The 17,409-nt window shown below is 41.3% G+C and overlaps 1 protein-coding gene across 4 annotated transcripts in view; it reads right to left on the reverse strand.

Moving 5' to 3' along the window:
* Positions 1 to 17,409, reverse strand: part of RTKN2 (rhotekin 2) — a 354,426-nt gene that overhangs the window by 17,022 nt on the left and 319,995 nt on the right. For all 4 annotated transcript variants that reach the window (XM_048859307.2, XM_048859306.2, XM_048859308.2 and 1 more), the window contains 3 exons: positions 14,278 to 14,372; positions 10,152 to 10,255; positions 8,062 to 8,193 (listed from right to left, as the gene is read on the reverse strand). In XM_048859307.2, the coding sequence (XP_048715264.2) occupies positions 8,062 to 8,193; positions 10,152 to 10,255; positions 14,278 to 14,372 (331 nt within the window). The remainder of the gene's footprint in view (positions 1 to 8,061; positions 8,194 to 10,151; positions 10,256 to 14,277; positions 14,373 to 17,409) is intronic.

The raw sequence follows: 17,409 nt of genomic DNA on the forward strand, positions 1-17,409 counted from the left end.
CGTCACCAAAAACAAATACAAAAATGTACCATAAGGCACCATGTTATAATACAATAGTGTTCCTACCTTTCATAGTGTTAAAATTATTGAACAAATTATGCTACACCCTTGTAAAGGCCAGGACCATCATACTGCTTGAGTTCAGTGTTTCTAGTGTAGGCAATCCTGAGGAGTTGGTATTGCTCCTGTTGGGGACAGTGTTGTGCTCTAAGTATACAGGATACATTTTTCCACCCCTTCAAGAATGTAAGGAAGAGAAATTGAAATTCCATGGCATTGTATGATAAAGCTTAGAACTTCCCTTTCTCACTTCCTCAAAACCAACGTTCCTTCGCCCCACAGCACCCCTCTCCCAGAAAACTTCCGTATGTGAAGGCTTGTTATAAAAGGGAGGACCTTCCATTAAAGGAGCAGTGTCACTCCTCTCCAAAGTCAATCATGAAAAAACTGAAGGACAATGAAGGTTGGCTAAAAAGGTTCATTTCAAAACCCAGAAACTAATTAACTTTCTGAAGTCAAGACAAATGTTAAATAGTCTAGAAACTTTGTATACTCTAAGATTAAACACAATTTATCATTTATGACACACAGTTCATTTTTATTCAAGTTTTAATCCAGAAACAGATAAAGATAGCTTTAAAATCAAAAGAGTGTTTGTGCGCTGTTTTTGTCTGTCATGTCAAAAATAATCTACAATTTCCCCTAGTTTTGTTTCAGGTTGGCAGATAATTATGATTAGACTTAGAACAATGCTCTCAAACTTGCTAATAGTGAAGATCACATTTTACAGACTAGCTCATGGATACCTCCCCTCCCTTTCATCATCCTGAACCACCTCCCTCTCATTTGTAATTACATAATATCCATGTGACAACTACAGTAAATGCCTATGCAGAATAGGAACTTTAGGAAGCACATGATGTATTTCCCCCTCTTGCTTTCTCTGTGAGGACTAGTTCAGAGTAAAAGAAGGGGAAACAGACAGGAGGAATAAAAGGTAGACAAAAAAGAAGGGTCCCCACCAGGACTAGCCATGATACAGGAGACAGACTTAGGGGGTACAAAGTGATGGCCTTGGCCTAAAAGCATCACTGAGATGCATGACAACCCCAGGTCATAGGAAATACCCTTAGATAAGAGAAGAATAGGAATGTGTTCAAGGCTGTGCTGATAGGCTGGAGGCATGTCACTAAAAATGTGAAGGCAGGTAGGGGGAACCAGCAGGAGAGCAGTCATAGGATGCACTGGGGAACAGGGTCCAGCAGGAGGAACAGGGTTCAGCAGGAGGAACAGGGTTAGTTGATGCCATCGGTCCAGCTTTTACATTTTAGAAGTCTTGGTTGAGCTGGGCCTGCCTGGCCATCCAGCAGGCAGAGCCTGAACCATCATTAGTGCGAAAGGAAGGAGCAGAGCTGGTGAGGAAGTGAACTGAGCAAATCTGCTTTCACCAGGCCAGTGGAAGGGTCCCCTCATGTGCATGTTGAATTGAAAGTGGGGGGAAAGCTACAGAGAAGAGAATGGATCAGATTACTAGCAAGACTTAGTCGAGAAAAGGCCTGCCAATTGGCTGGAGGGACAGAGATGCTCCTGTGAAGCTGCAGAACTATTTTACTGGAAGGTGCTCCTATGCCTATAGTTCCTGGGAATTAGGCTCCAACAAAATTAATTTCCAGAGATTTTCCTTTGTGACTACAGTCCTGGGTAGAACTCCCCAGCAGACCTGGTTCCGGACACAGTATGAAAATGTGGGCACCTCTGAGCATGAGCAACTCATGATGAGTTTTTCAAATTAGCACAATTGAAAAGCCAGGCCCCAAGGATATGTTAATCATCATGTCAAGTCAAAAGGGGACACCATCATATTTTCAAGTAATATTTTTAAAGGGTAAATGCAAAAGTCCTTGCTCAGATTTGACTAAGGCAAACTTCCTTGGTTACAAGGAAAGATTGCTTCTCACTCTAGTTGCTTATGCAACATAAAGTGCTTCAGTGGCATTTATTTGGCAACATAATAGGTTCTGTGACGCCTGTTTTGAAAGTGTTGAGACATTCCTGCTCAACAATGTTTGCACTGAAGTCATTTGAAGTTGATGTGATGACTTTCAAGTTAAGGGCTACTTCAAGTTTGGATTCAGAGGGGGAAGGGAATAGTTCTGTTGATGTGAATATTTCTATGGCTAGTTTCTTGTAAGGCTATGTCAAGTTCATTCATTTTAAAGATAAACCATCTTTGAAAGGATAAGGGTAAGAGATCACATCCAGCACTAAGAATAAAAAATGCTATGTATCTTAGCAACTAGAGGAGATTTTAGCTTGAATGTCAACTTCAGAAGTTTTCTCTAAATCTTATTTTTTAAATTGCTATTTCCATACAACAGGGAGGGGAGGTAAAAATGAGTATTGTTAGCTTGATTTTTGCGCATTTAAGAATCTGATATCCAAGACATTTCTAGACAAAACTCAGGAAACATCTATCAGCATTAAAAGAATATTTTCAGTAGACAGTTTAAGTAGAAAGACACTCATATGTGTTTTGAACGTGAATTTATTTGGTTTTAATTTAGCTGAAGATAGAATGAAGAAAAGGAATCTCTCTAGCAGCTTATATACAGCAACCATAAGTGTCTGACATTTTCATAAAAAAGGTCATGGATTTATGTATCGCATACATATTATCTTTGAAGAGAATCTGCATCAAACATGTGGACCAATTCCTGGCAAAACTTCATGAAAATGGATTTTAGGTTGTAAAATGCATTTATAACTTCATGAAGAACAATCACTTTATTAGAATGCTGTAGTTTTAGAAGACAAAAAAATCTCTGACTTCCAAGAAATACAAAACTAGGCTATAGACTAAAATGGTGATCTACAAAGAAAAGCTATAAGGGTGGCCTGAAAGATTCTAAAATATTTTTGCTGCTTTTTTAATGTTAGAAATTCTATTAATATAATTTCCCCCTGAATGGCACTATGAACAACTAGAGGATGGTAGAACTATGACATTAGAGAAGCCATGCAATTATACCTGATTGAAAGAATAAGTGACTTTTTAAATATCTGTACGATATTTGTTTTTTTAAAAACACCTATTTAACTCAAATGCTTGAAACAACTTTGTTAAAGATTCAACACTATTAGAAAGGGTGCCCTTTCTGTTAAGGCTTCACCTCAATAAGTTAAAATAAAACCTTACTGTAGCCAGGACAAGTTGTAATGTGTTGCTGCTGGTTAAAGTTAACATTTTTAAAACATGTTTTAAGCTAGACTGGACAAGGCTTCAGAGTCAAGACCAAATTGCGTTGTAACACTAACTATCTCCCAACACATTCAATTTGCTTATTTTAGACATGCTCAGAATCTGCAACCAGGTCAACAGCAAAAAATGTTAACTCTCTCTATCCATCTCTATGAGGTGTTAACTACAGTCTTTCAACACTTAGTATTCATTGGAAAGGCCTTCTGCGGAAATAACACTATAAACATACTATGCCTTTGATTATTCGGATAGAGATACTTGTTAATTTTAAATATGATATCTTTAAATGATGGTAGAAATGGTATTTAGTGCCATCTTTAAAGTACTGAAGTCCTTTTGTATAGTTTGTAAGTTAAGATAGGTTTTATATAAAATTTTGGATTATTAGCAAAAGGAGTTTATTATAAAAAGCTAAAATATTTCCGAATAACCCTCAGTATGATTAAGAGTAAGGCCAAATAACATAATGAACAATTAAAATAAAATTGCAGAAATTCCACAGATTTGGGGACAAAGTCTAAGAGAACATTGCCTACATACCCTGCAGATTTGCATGGCACCTCATGTGTAACTTAAAAACTATGTCATAATGTATCAGTTTTTCTAAAGGAAAACAGTTTCCATAACTTGCTTTTTTTTTTCTCCTTGAGGATTTGCGTTGGTTTGACCAGTCTCAAACCAGCAGAAGGCACTTATGTCCATTGCTAAGAACTTACATGCCACTCCTGGATCAGATACAAAGGGTTGTTTAGACCTGGACTACACTACTGAGCTAGGTTGATGCAAAGCAGGGTACATCAACTTAACTCTAAGTGTCTACACTAAAATTTTGCTCCCATCAATGTAACTCGACCACTACGCTGACTTATGTCCACCTCCGCAAGAGGCATAGCACTTAGTCAATGGAGTGTCAGTGTAGACACTGTGTTATTAACATCTTTAGTGGCATCCAGGAGCTATCCCACAATGCCCCACCGTGATCACTCTGGTCATGATGTTGAATTCCACTGCCCAGTGGCCAGGTACATGCCCTCCCCCTTTTAAAGCCCCACAAATTTTTGAAATTCCGTTTTCTGTTTGCTTGGGATGGAAAGCTCAACTAGCAACTGCCCAGCTGATCATGCCAGCTCCACACTAGAGGCGCTTCTGCATGGAGTACACAGGAGATGTTGGATCTCCTGGGTCTGTGGGGAGAAGAGGCTGCACAGGCACAGCTCTGATCCAGCAGGAGAAACGTCAATATGTACGAGCAAATCGCTCGAGGCGTGAGGGAGAAGGGCTATAAGAGGGACCCACAACTCTGCCACATGAAAGCCAAGGAGCTGCAGCAGATGTACCAGAAGGCAAGGGAAGCTAACAGTTGCTCTGGTGTAGAGTTGAATGCATGCCACTTTTACAAAGAGCTGAATGCCAACCTCGGTGGAAACCCTACCACCACGATACTTCAGGGAGCTGGAGTCACAGGCCCCAGCCTGAACAGTGGGGAGGTGGTGTTGCATGAGGAAGAAGGAGGGGGAGGCAGAGTATGGGGGACAGGCAATCGGGGGATCTAGTGGTGCAAGGCAGGATGAGTTTTTGACTCCAGAGCAGTCAAGCCAGTCCCTACAGTCCAGCATGGGTGAGCCTGATGGAGGGGAAGTAGGCAGTTTGCTTTGACATTTCAGGGACACATCTGTTCATTTACTCTTTTTTAATCAAGCTAGAAGAAATAACCAATAGACGCAGAGTCACTATCTGCTTCTCATTCCCCTGTGAAGTTAGGCAGAAGGGGCCCTGAAGAATAGTTTATGTGCACTGGGATGTTCCATGAATCCTTCATAGAGATCTCGAGGAAACTTTCCTGGGGATGGTTTGCAATCCTCTTCTGAAGGTTTCTGGGGCGGGCTGCCTTATTTCTTCCACCACAGTAAGACACTTTCCCACACCACTCAGTAATTACTTCAGCAGGTACCATTGCAGCACACAGACTAGCAGCATACAAGCCTGGTCTGCAGGAGCTATTCTCTTTCAGTTTCTGTTACTGTCAGGAGTGAGATATTAGCTAAAATCACTTCCACCTGTGGAAAACTGTGCCAATATTCAGTTCAATCGCCCTATCTGCATATATTCATGCCCGTGAGCCACCTGTCCCCCCCTTTATTGTCCCAACTCACCCCCTTCCTCTCAGGCCATACTCACCATGGCGGAGACTACTGCTGTGCTCTATGAATCCCAAGGAGAAATGAGAATGTAGTGCTTGTAACTTGCATGGATCAAGGGGAGTGAGTTCAGTATACCAAGTTTCCATTTATCTTGTGAATACACTCACAATAGTCCTTCTGTGCATTGTGTCTTTTGCAGCTAGAAATGTGGCCTTGAGGGTCTCTCCATTCACACTAGTGGAGCAGCTCAGCCAGATAAGGCTAAGGAAGAACATGCATGATGACATGTTCCAAGAGATCCTCCAAACCCAGTGCTCGTGGACAGAATGGACAGGGATAGTGCAGAGAGGAGAAAACGCACACAAAAAGGGAGAGAAGTGCAGCAGATGATGCTAGCGCTTCTTAAGTGGCAGACCGATATGCTGGAGACTCTAGTTAACCTTCAAGTTCAACAGAACCAAGCTCACCTCCCTTTGCAGACTATAGAGAACTGCATTCTGGGACCTACCTACACCCCCTGCCCCCACATTCCACGTTGCATCCGGGCTGTTGCACTACCCCTCCCACTCCACCCTGGGGGAGAGTACAGACAACAACAGCTGCACATGCACTGACCTGTGAGAGACATGGTTGGTGTATTTGTTTGTGAAATGAAAATGACTGTTTTCCCCCCTTCAAAAGTTCTTTTCCCTGTATTTATAAAATTTCATTCAGTTATAAATATGTCCACGAGTTTAGAATAAAAAAAGTATTTATAGAAACTGACTTCCTCTTTATTAGTTCACAACATATGCTGGGTGGGGCTGACATCATTCAGATAATAGCAATAGGTGCATTTGCAATGTTCTAATACTAATACTACACACACAGCACTCATCACAAGGTTCATATTAGGGTGCAAAAAACCAATGCCAGGCAGAGCACACTACAGCAAGACACATTACTGTGGCTCACTATTAAAAATGTCTTTCAAAGCCTCCCTAAGCCGTATGGCTCCCCGTTGAGCTCTTCTTATAGCCCTGGGATCTGGCTGCTCAAAATCAACAGACAGCCATTTCATCTCCATCCCAGCAGAAACTTGTCCCCCTTTGCTTCACAGATATTGTGAAGCACACAGCAGGCAGCTATAACCATTAGGACGTCTTGTTCCACTGAGGTCTAATCTGGTGAGTAGACAGCGCCAGTGGCCTTTCAAATTGCCAAAGACATATCCAACTGTCATTCTGCACCTGCTGAACCTGTAGTTGAAGCGCTGCTTGCTGCTGTCGAGGTGACCGGTGTACGGCTTCATAAGCTGCGGGAGTAAGGGGTAGGTTGGGTCTCCCAACATCACTATTGGCATTTCAACATCCCCAGGGGTAAACCTCTGGTCTGGAAAGAAAGTCCCTGCTTGCAGCATTCTGAACAGGCTTGTGTTCTTAAAGACGTGCACGTCATGCGCCTTCCCTGACCAACCGGTGTTGATGTTGGTAAAAAGTCCCTGGTCATCCACCAGTGATTGCAATACTATAGAAAAGTAGCCCTTTTTGTTGATGTATTCCGTGGCAAAATAGGGATATGCATGCCATCTATCGTACCCCACCGCAGTATGGACACCCCATTGCTGCAAAACCATCCACTGTGTCCTGCACATTGCCCAGAGTCACAGTACTTTGTAACAAGATGCGATTAACGGCCCTGCACACTTGCATCACAGCAACCCCTACAGTGGATTTCCCAACTCCAAACTGATTCCCAGCTGATCAGTAGCAATCTGGCATTGCAAACTTCCACACAGCAATTGCCATTCACTTCTCCACTATAAGTGCAGCTCTCATTTTGGTGTTGCTGGGCCAGAGAGCCAGGATGAGCTCTGCACACAATTCCAAGAATGTTGCCTTGCGTATCTGAAAGTTCTGCAGCCACTGCTCATGATCCCATCCCATAACGATGCGATCCCACCAGTCAGTGCTTGTTTCTCGGGCCCAGAACCAGTTCTCCATGGTCTGCAGCTACTCTGTGAATGCCAACAATAACCTTGAATTGTTTCTATGTTCCACAGCAAGCTAGCCTCTAAGGAATTCTCATGTTCCCCGCGGCCCCTCTGGAGGCTCTGCAAATACTGCAGGATCAGGCGAGTTGTGCTCGTTAACATTCGTCACAACAGTGCAGAGCTGTGCAGGATCATGCTTCTCACATAGATGTCGGACACACAGGTTTGGGGGGCTTTTGAAAAGAGGTGTGAAACATTATGGGATGCAGATAGAATTATGGAATGGAGAAAACTCCATCACAGGACATTGAAACCATGTTCCCAGTCACCCCTGCACAACTCGTTTGGCCCCATAAGGCATTGAAACCCTGCCCAAAACACCCTGCGCTATATGGTGGCAAGTTGCACAGTGGGATAGCTACCCACAGTGCACTGTTCTCTGCATCGACGCAAACACTGTTAGTGAGGATGCACGCTGCCAACACAAGGAGCGTAGTGTGGACATGCAAAAATTATTTAATTACTGCGATGCTGTTCATTGACATAACTTAGGTTGACTTAATTTTGTAGTGCCCTTAATAGTGAAACAAGGCATATCCCTCACACATGGTTCTTGCAGAGTACTTTACAGCTTGCCAGTTTGGAGCTTGGGACCCAAATTAGACTATGTGAAAAACTGTTAAATTTACCTTGTTGATGGTAACTGTCAAAGCTGGCTCCACTTTAGCTTCAATTTCTTCAGATGTATAATAACAAAAGAGTTTACCACCTCTCAGTACACAGTACAGCCTCCTCCAGTTAGTCAGGCTTCTTACCATTTGCTAAAAGGGAGAAATATTCAATAAGTTACTAGTCACACATTACCTTAACCACCTAATTTATGGATTACTCAACGTTCTATTGAATTTCCATGTGTTACATCTAATTGAGTCCATCTTGTGAACTATTCAGACATCAGACTGTAAGATCAGAGCTGTGCACAACACATTGTCATAAAGGAATGGTTCCTGCAGAATATTTTACTATTTGACTCAAGGACTTAATTATTAGTAACATTCAGCCAAGCCAGAAGTTTGTTTAGCTGAACATCCCTCAGTGTTTTACAGTTTTTGCCACTAATAGTGTCTCATGGTGCTCTTGGAACATGGAATGTGTTGGCTGGCCGATAAGGAAAAAAGAGTAATTTCCAATGGAATCTACTTTAATGGCTACACTAACTTAGCTAGTTACAGGAAGAGAGCAAAGTAACATTCTCTCATTTAAAAAATTCTGACTTTAAAAATTAGACATGCAGCTATACATTCCAATTTTCATACCAGCTAGACATTTCCAATTAATTGGTCTTTATGCAGCAATCTAGGCTGTTTTACTGATAATCCCACTGAGGAAACATTTGATTATCTTACTCTTAGCCACACAGTGGTTGCCATTAAAAGGTCAGTGTTTATCAGCAGCCACCACAAGATAACAGCTTCCCACATATTTAGAGTAAAAGATACTAGTCCTCAAGATACTACCAGAGGAAACTGTTCACTTTTTAATACCACTGAAAGTCAATTGTTAATATGAGCAACATTCCCTGTAAATTGCACGCAGGCATGGCAGCACAACTATCCTGAATATGCAATACATGTATACAAACTGAGCCACTCAGCTTCAGGTCAGGTGATAGGCACCTAGCCATGCTGCTCACTGCAAATGTGATGGCAGATGGACCAGCTACAGACCAGGTGACTGCTGGGCTGTGGCAAGGTAAGAGGCTCATGTAAGATTTTGCTCACGCTTGCAGTGGCTGCAGTTTTGGAGGATGCATGCGTGAGAGGCAGCATGTCACTAGCTCCTTCCTCCTCCCTGCAGGTGGGTGATGAGTTCCTCCTACCTCCCCTCCCCACAAACCCCTAGAATTGGTCACCTCCCTCCAGGCCCCAGAGCCCCCTGCTCCTCTGGGAGCATGGGAGGGTGTATCCCCTGTTATTCTCCCTGGGAACCCTGCCTCCTGTAACCTACTCCCATCATACTACTCCAGGAAGGACGAGGACCCCAGGAATTTTACCTCTGACCCCTCCGGTCACATCTCCTCTGGGTATCCCCTCACCTTCCCCAACTCCAAGGAACACCCTCCCCGCCGACTTACCAAATTGACTCTCCCCGATCTCCCCCAAATTCCCCCTCACAAATATCCCAAGGCGTTCCACTCCCTCCTTCCCCCACCAAGAAACTCCCGGAAATAAGGGGGTGCACCCTTTCAGCCCTGGTGGTGGAATTGATGCTGCCTCCAGGAGCCCTCTCACTTCATGAGGCTGAACAGGAAGGACTCGCCATTTCCACCTGTGAGCTCACCCTTCCCACCCCTGCCCCAGCGGGTTCTGCATCCCCCGGTGTCCCCCACAGGCACTTTAGGAATTTTTGGCATCTCATGAGGCTGACTACGGGGAGAGGCCTGATTTCCAAGAGGGGCGATCCTGATCTTGTTGGAGCTACTAATTGCACCAGTGAGTTGGGCCAGTGTCAGCCAAATAAACAGGCTGGGTATGCTGTCAGTCAGGGGAGCAGGACCCGGGGGGTGGAGGGAGGTAGCTGCATTTGGAATCAGCCAAAAGAAAGGGCAGCTGAAAACATGGCACATATATAGCTGTAGCAACACAGTGATTCATTAGTTCACTGTAAGCAAAAGTGTAAACTTGTCCAACTACAAATATGTACTGCTCAGTGGAGTTCGCAGAAAATTTAGAGGGAACTTTGGATATTAGAGGATATAAATCAAGTAAGCTCTTTTTACCTGCTGATTAAGAAATCCTGACATCACATCCTTGGCCATGCAGGATGGCTGAGCAACTAAACGACAACACATGTTTCCATATAAGGGAAGCCTGAATGATTCCTCTAAAAGAAAAGTTATAAAGTTATGACCATTGCCCATAAACTCACAGATTAAGGATCTGCATACATTTTAATTTAAGAACATATTAAAGAAGTAAATCTTTTCATATAAGCAAAGATTGAAAATAGGAGTTTGTCCTATTTCTTAAGTTTTTATCTCTCTTTGCTATGACACCATTCTTGACAGTAGTCATGCTGGTTTGTTCTTATGTTCGTAAGTACTTTAAATTGTTTGAAAGGATAATTAAAGATACCTATAGCCAATATTTAAGTTAGGCTCACTGCTCTAATTTTCAGAATCACCATTAGCACCTTCTTTGAAGATAAATACGTTTGCTAGCCTCCACTCATTCAATATAGCAGCTGATTTTAACAAGAGATTGCATATTTTTTCTAGCAATTTAGCCACTTTGTCCTTAATTACTATCAGAACTCTTGGATGAATGCTGTCTGGTCCTGGTGACTTCTTGCTATTTAATGATTTGTTCCAGCACCTCTTCCTAACACCTTGATGGCTGACCTGTACTATTCAAGAGAAGTATCTCCCCAATAGCCTCTGGGATGAAGTGTGATATAAAAATCATCTCCCTGTTCTCACTATTTGGTAGCCACATGCAGCCAGACACAGACTCCCTCCTTCTGATATACTGAAAATTTCTTCAGGGTGTATCTTTTGGCTATTTCATCTTTAAATTCTCTTAATCTTTTTAATATTCACCTCACCTTTTATCTGACATGTGCAAGCTCCTTTCTATAGGCTTCACTTGGGTTGGATTTCCATTTTTTGAAGAAGATGCATATGACTTGATTAATCTTTTGAACATTACAATTTAATTATAATAGTTTTTCTTACCTTTCTGATTCATTTTTTAAGTAATACACATGCCATCTATGACTATTATAGTATGTTTAAAACTCTTAGATTCATCATGTAGACTACTTCATTTCCTCACTTTTAACTAACCTTTTTTAAAAACGCAAATTCCTAAAATATAGTATAATAGGGCTAGCTATTGGTACAGCCCTCTTAGAAGAATGTTGAGCTTCATTAAATTGTGGCCATTATTCTTTAGGGGCTGTCATAAATATAAGGGGAAGGGTAACAACCTTCCCGTATACAGTACTATAAAATCCCTCCTGGCCAGAGGCACAAAATCCTTTTACCTTTAAAGGGTTAAGAAGCTCAGGTAACCTGGCTGGCACCTGACCAAAAGGACCAATAAGGGGACAAGATACTTTCAAATCTGGGCGGGTGGGGTGGGGGGGAAGGTTTTTCGTCTGTCTGTTCTGTGTGCTTGCCAGACACAGATCAAGGAAGCAAGCAATCCAACTCCATTAGAATTAGTAAGTACACCTCTACCCCGATATAACGCGGTCCTCGGGAGACAAAAAATCTCACCGTGTTATACGTGAGACTGCGTTATATCGAACTTGCTTTGGCCCCCCCAGTTCCTTGTTCCCTGAACACCCCCTCCAAAGACCCCCCTGTCCCTAATCACCCCCAGGACCCTACCCCCTACCCAACCCCCCTGCTCCCTGTCCCCTGACTGCCCTGCCCCCTATCCCCACCGCCTGACAGGCACTGACCGGCAGCGGCGGGAAGTGGAGCGACGCGGCCCCAGCCCGCTCCACTCCGCCACCTCCCAGCAGCGGCGCTCCGCTTCCCGCCACCGGTGAGTGCGGGGAGGTTGAGGAAAGGATGCCCCCTGTACTCACCTGTGGCAGGAAACGGAGCACCGTGGCTGGGAGCTGGCAGAGTGGAGCGGGCTGGGGCTGGGCTGCTCCGCTTCTCACCGCCAGTGAATGCAGGGAGGTTGGGGAAAGGACACTCCCCACACTCACCAGCGGCGGGAAGCGGAGCGACGCAGCCCCAGCCTGCTCCGCTTTCCTTGCCCCAGCCCCAGCCATGTCACTGTATAGTCTTCTATAATCAGAAATTTAATCTGATATTCTAAGGAATTTTTTCAGGTATAGTAGTATTCCCCTCATCTCTGCAACATAATCGGTCCTTTCTGATTTAGTTTAGACCCAGGTATTCTAGTGTTCCATTGACTAACCATTCAGCAACATTTCAGAAATGCTTATTATAAATCAAAGAAATCCCTATTATGTCAAGCTAGGACCAAGCTAGGTTGTGATACTAAGTTATGGCCAACATAAAATGGAATCTAAGGAAAAAAGAGTCAAAAATATTGATCTTTGCTGGGATGCAACAGTAGGGTGCAAGTGTGGAAAGACTCTCAGAGGCTATGATATATATCTAGAGAAAATTATGAATTATTAAATATAATAAGCCTGGAAATACAAGATATCATCTTACCTCTTTTCAATAAAAAAGCTGAAAGAATGAAGTTGTCTTTGAGGGAAAACTGTAAACTTGTATCAGATAAAGATACTATGAGCTAAAACAAAATAATGTCTAGGGTTTTATGCACTTTGAGTAGATGATAGAATGGAACTATTTTCTTTCTGCTTATTATATTACCTGCTGCCATGTTTTCAGCAGCCCCAGGTTAGCACTCTAGATCTGAGGCGGCTAGTAGTTACATGTGCTGTCTCAATGCTGGGATCTACCTAGGGGCAAGAACTCCTGCTGAAAAGAACTTTTAGTTAGGACCACCAATACAATAAAGCACTTACGCATGTGCTTAAATGCTGTGTTGAATTAGGGCCTAAAAGACCTAATAGAGTTTGAGCCTCTGCTGTTTACTTCCTCTCCTTCTGCCAACACAGGAGGAAGAAACAACTCTCTTTCCTATGACACCGTTCCTTTCTTGTGAGGAAAGGAAAGAATTTCTATACAGCTATTCCCCTCAAGATTGGAATGAGAATGGCAGCGAAAACTCTCAGGGGCTCTGGGGAGACCTTTGTGAGGAGAGAGGGAGATATAATATCTTCACAGCTCCTGGATACTCTATTCCCAGACACTGCAAGACTGCATACTGGGGGGAGATGATGCAGGAGTCATTGCAGTGAGGTAGTATTGTGGATGGAGCAAATGAACTTGGGGCCGAGTGACTGGACAATCAGTTAAGTGGATTTTGGGGTGGAGAGATATAGAGATATTGACAAGGCTCTGGAGACCTGGGACGAGAAGGGAAATCAAACTAAAGCTAGTGAGATTGAAGGGGAAAAGAACGAAGAAAACAAAGCATAGAGTGGGTTTAAAAAGAAACGAATAATCAGGTTTAGAGGAGCTCAAAACAACACATGAAAATAAGCAAAAAGAAAATATAACAAGATAAAAAGTGAAATGAAGGATAGGAAATAGGAACCAGAATTATAACAAGTTAATTTTTTAAAGAATTGAATGTTAAAATATTGGAATGAAATAGATATGAGTAGCATATATGTACACACACTGAAGGCCAAGGTGGAGAAGTAGGGGATGCCCATCTCTAGTGTAGTTCATCTCCCTTCTCTGGATACTGATTAACCATCCCCAATAGGAATTACTTCTCTTTTGAGTTTGAATATACTTCTGAAGCACATCACTGGTTTTTCAATAAGCATTTCATCCAATAGCCAGACATTTTCACATATACCCAGGCTTCCTCATACCCCTAACATGGGAATTACTTATATCTATTTAGGGGAAACACTCTTGCAACAGTCTGCCTGTATATAAAGACCATTTCTCTCTTGCAACCTTTCCACAACTGCTTTATTCACAGCAATACATGTTCCTACCTACCATTTATGACACTAAAAGCATTTCCACAGCTACAGAATAAAGAGTATGGTATTCAGACCACAAAATCCCGACAAGTATTATAAGTATCCCTTATAAGTGATCAGAAGATATTAATGTGGATAAAAACATTACCCATACATGTGATTAAATTTGGATCTGAACTTTAAAAGAGAAGTTTTACAAGTCTTTTTTCAATTTAATCAGTTATACATAGATGTTTAAATAAAATGTTTTCAACTGTTTAAAAATAAAGTCTTATAAGCCTTATAGTTTACTAGCTTTTTTTAATTTTTTTTTTTTACTTCCTTAAATCAGGACTCTATGTACTTACCATTTCCTGTAACGGTAAGGTTGTGGGTCCTGAAATTGTCCTCAGCACTCTCCAACCCCAAAGTAGTATGTGCCAGCAAACTGTATTTTGCACCACTGATTGTGAAAAACAAGGCAAGGTTTCAGTATTTCTACATGACTTTTCTCAGGCAGTTATTAAAAGGAGTCTAGACAGTCCTAGAGATAACCATTCCACAGTATCTAAATATGTTAACTGCCAGGCAGCACCTGTTAATGACCACAAAGTTGAGCTAATCACCAAGAGTCTGCATATGCCTGTTTTAACTCTTTGTGGTATTGTCCCCACAAAATAGTTTGTGTACCTTTTTGAAAATATTCCAGTTTATCATGTATTCACATTGCTTGGGAATAGCCACTCTGAATCACTGATTGAAGGATTTTAATTGTAGCACCAGTTGCCATTAAAGGATTATTTTGTGGGAGAGGCAGGGGTTTTGTGACTGCCATGTTCTGATCTCCATTTACACTACATGCACTAAAAGCAACCCCCATCCTTTCATGTATTTATACCTGCTCCTGTATTTTCACTCCATACATCTGATGAAGTGACCCATTAAAGCTTATGCTCAAATAAATTTGTTAGTCTCTAAGGTGCGACAAGGACTCCTCGTTATATTTACACTAAAACTAACTTGGGTATTCTCTTTTATTTTTATTTCACATTTATTCCTTGGAACAAACATCTTGTTTGAAAAACTATTTTGTTCACTTCTGTGACCCTTATGCCATTATGTTTCATAACATATTTAGTGCTTAGCCTGGTCAGTTTTCTTATGTTATTCTAAAGGCATCTCTCTTTTTTAAAAAAAGCTGTATAGAGCTCTGCGTTCTACGCTTCAGTTTGCCTTTATAGTAGGGACCAAACCACATGTTCTAGCAGGGCTGTAATATGGTTTTGTAATATTGGTATAACAGTTTGATCTTTCTATACAGAAAGACCAGGCTATGTGGTAACGCAGAACATTGACAGTAAGTTTTATAGCGTAGATGGATCATTTGACAAATTGCACTTACAAATCTCAGAACATTTGAGTTTTTGTTCTGGCTTTTATCTAGTGTGGAAAAAAATCATAATTAGAATTCAGCATAGTGCATGTGGAATGCTGCTCTTGAAATGACCTAGTACAAACTTTGTTCATGTTTAATCTTTTTTCAAATACACTTCAGACAGATTAACAGATTTATAGCCCAGCAATGTAATACTTATTCCCCTTGGCTAATGAGTTTAAACTAAGTGAAGTTCACAAGAAAACTGCTCAATACCACTCACTATTCACACTAATAGCTTTAGCATAATACCCTTAAAATATCTTCAGTATAAAGAAAGACTATTGGGTAATAGGGGAAAAGGACAAAAAGCAAAATTAGATTAAGAGATACTTAAAGTTTTGCTCTCCCATCACCTTCTACTCTTACTGAAGTATATGAATATGCTTTTAATAATGATTTTCCTATTGGCATTGTGGAAACAGGCTCCAAAGAGGAAGCATGAGCTGCCCTGCCCTATCCCTATCTGTAGGAGAGGAAGCCAAAAAATGAAACATAGGTGGCAAGGAGGTAGTGCCTCCATTTGAATACTCAACTACCTCATGGCAGTGTTGAGAGAATTAAATGTGATACTGGCATTGTGTGTGTCAAGTATTATTGTTGTATAATCTATTAAGGGGTGGGGGATAGGGGAAATCCTTACATGCCTTAACACAAAAGTGTCAGCATTTGTGTATGCACCGTGATAAACTGTCTCCAAGCAAAAGATTCTCCATAACTAGGTACCAAATATAATGTATAAATCAATCTGTGACTGTGCTATTTAAACTGTACACAGTTTAGTTTCATCTCATAAATTTTTGTACTGATTTTCAAGTTACTTCAAGCATGACTAATTATAGCAGCAACTTTGCCAAAGAAAACAACTACTTCATTTTTAAAATATGTTTTACAGTAATGTTTTCTAAAATGTAACAGGCATTCCTTTCAGCCAACTTCAATATCATTTCCAAAAAGTTTTAATTTAAAAAATAAGTACTGATAATGGGCTAATTAGCATTGCTGACAGTGTTTTGTCTACACATCTAAGAGAATTAGCTGACTGTCTTATACTGCAGTTTCTTAGTGGTCACATCTAACCATTCTTGGTCAAATGTCACTTATGGAATAGTATTTTGCAGTTCTATAGCAACCTTCCATCTAACAACCTCAAAGTACTTTATCAAGCATTATTCACAACATTTGTGAGGTAGAGAAACATACCTATATACTGATAAGGGAATAGAGGCACAGAGGTTAGTGCCCAGATGCTCTGACTCTTTGTCCTGTTCCTTAACCACATGACCATCCTTCCTATCCATGAACATTTGTTCATTTCAGATGCCACCCACCTGTTTCTGAAGATTAAAACCTATATTAGAAACTCACATATTAGTACGCTGATCTGAGTCTGGGTAAAGTATTAGGAAGTCAAAACTAATTCAAGGAAGTCTAACATGCCAGATGTTTATTCTGAAGATGAACCCACAGGGGGATTCCTTCAATCCAACCCAAAATGAGAGAAGATGAAGACATACCAGACTTTAAAAAACAAACAAACAGTTAATGCAAAAATTCCACAAGCAAGTAAGATTATCCTTTCAGGAGCAGAATGACAGGATTAAAAAACGGGAGGATCCTCCAAATCAAAAATAGAACACTGTAGCTATGCCTCCTCCCAAGCTGATACCAAGTGGGCAGGAACTGTATGTTAGTCCATATATAAGAACAAGAAATATGTCCACAAAGCCCTTGGTGAACATGGAAACCTGAATGACTTCTCCAAAGAGAGGCCTTATTTGCTCTTGAATTCAGTAGAGGCCACATTGAGGAGAAAATTGATTTCCAATCACAGCAGGGTGAAAACCCAAAAATGGCTAGAATGAAAGAGATACTGAAGCAGCCAAAATTGAAATTAACAAATCCAAGCTTGCTATTAAAACATGCAGTCATTAGGCATCTTAAAGGAGTTACAAGTCTGAGAACATATTGACTAAATATAGAAATTAGAAGTCTATAATAAATATGCCTTGCATCCAGAAACCACCTTATGTAGGCTTTTGAGGAGGTTCAGGTGTACAGGAGT

This window comes from Caretta caretta, chromosome 7 (assembly GCF_965140235.1).
Source record: "Caretta caretta isolate rCarCar2 chromosome 7, rCarCar1.hap1, whole genome shotgun sequence".
In the NCBI taxonomy this organism is placed as follows: domain Eukaryota; kingdom Metazoa; phylum Chordata; order Testudines; family Cheloniidae; genus Caretta; species Caretta caretta.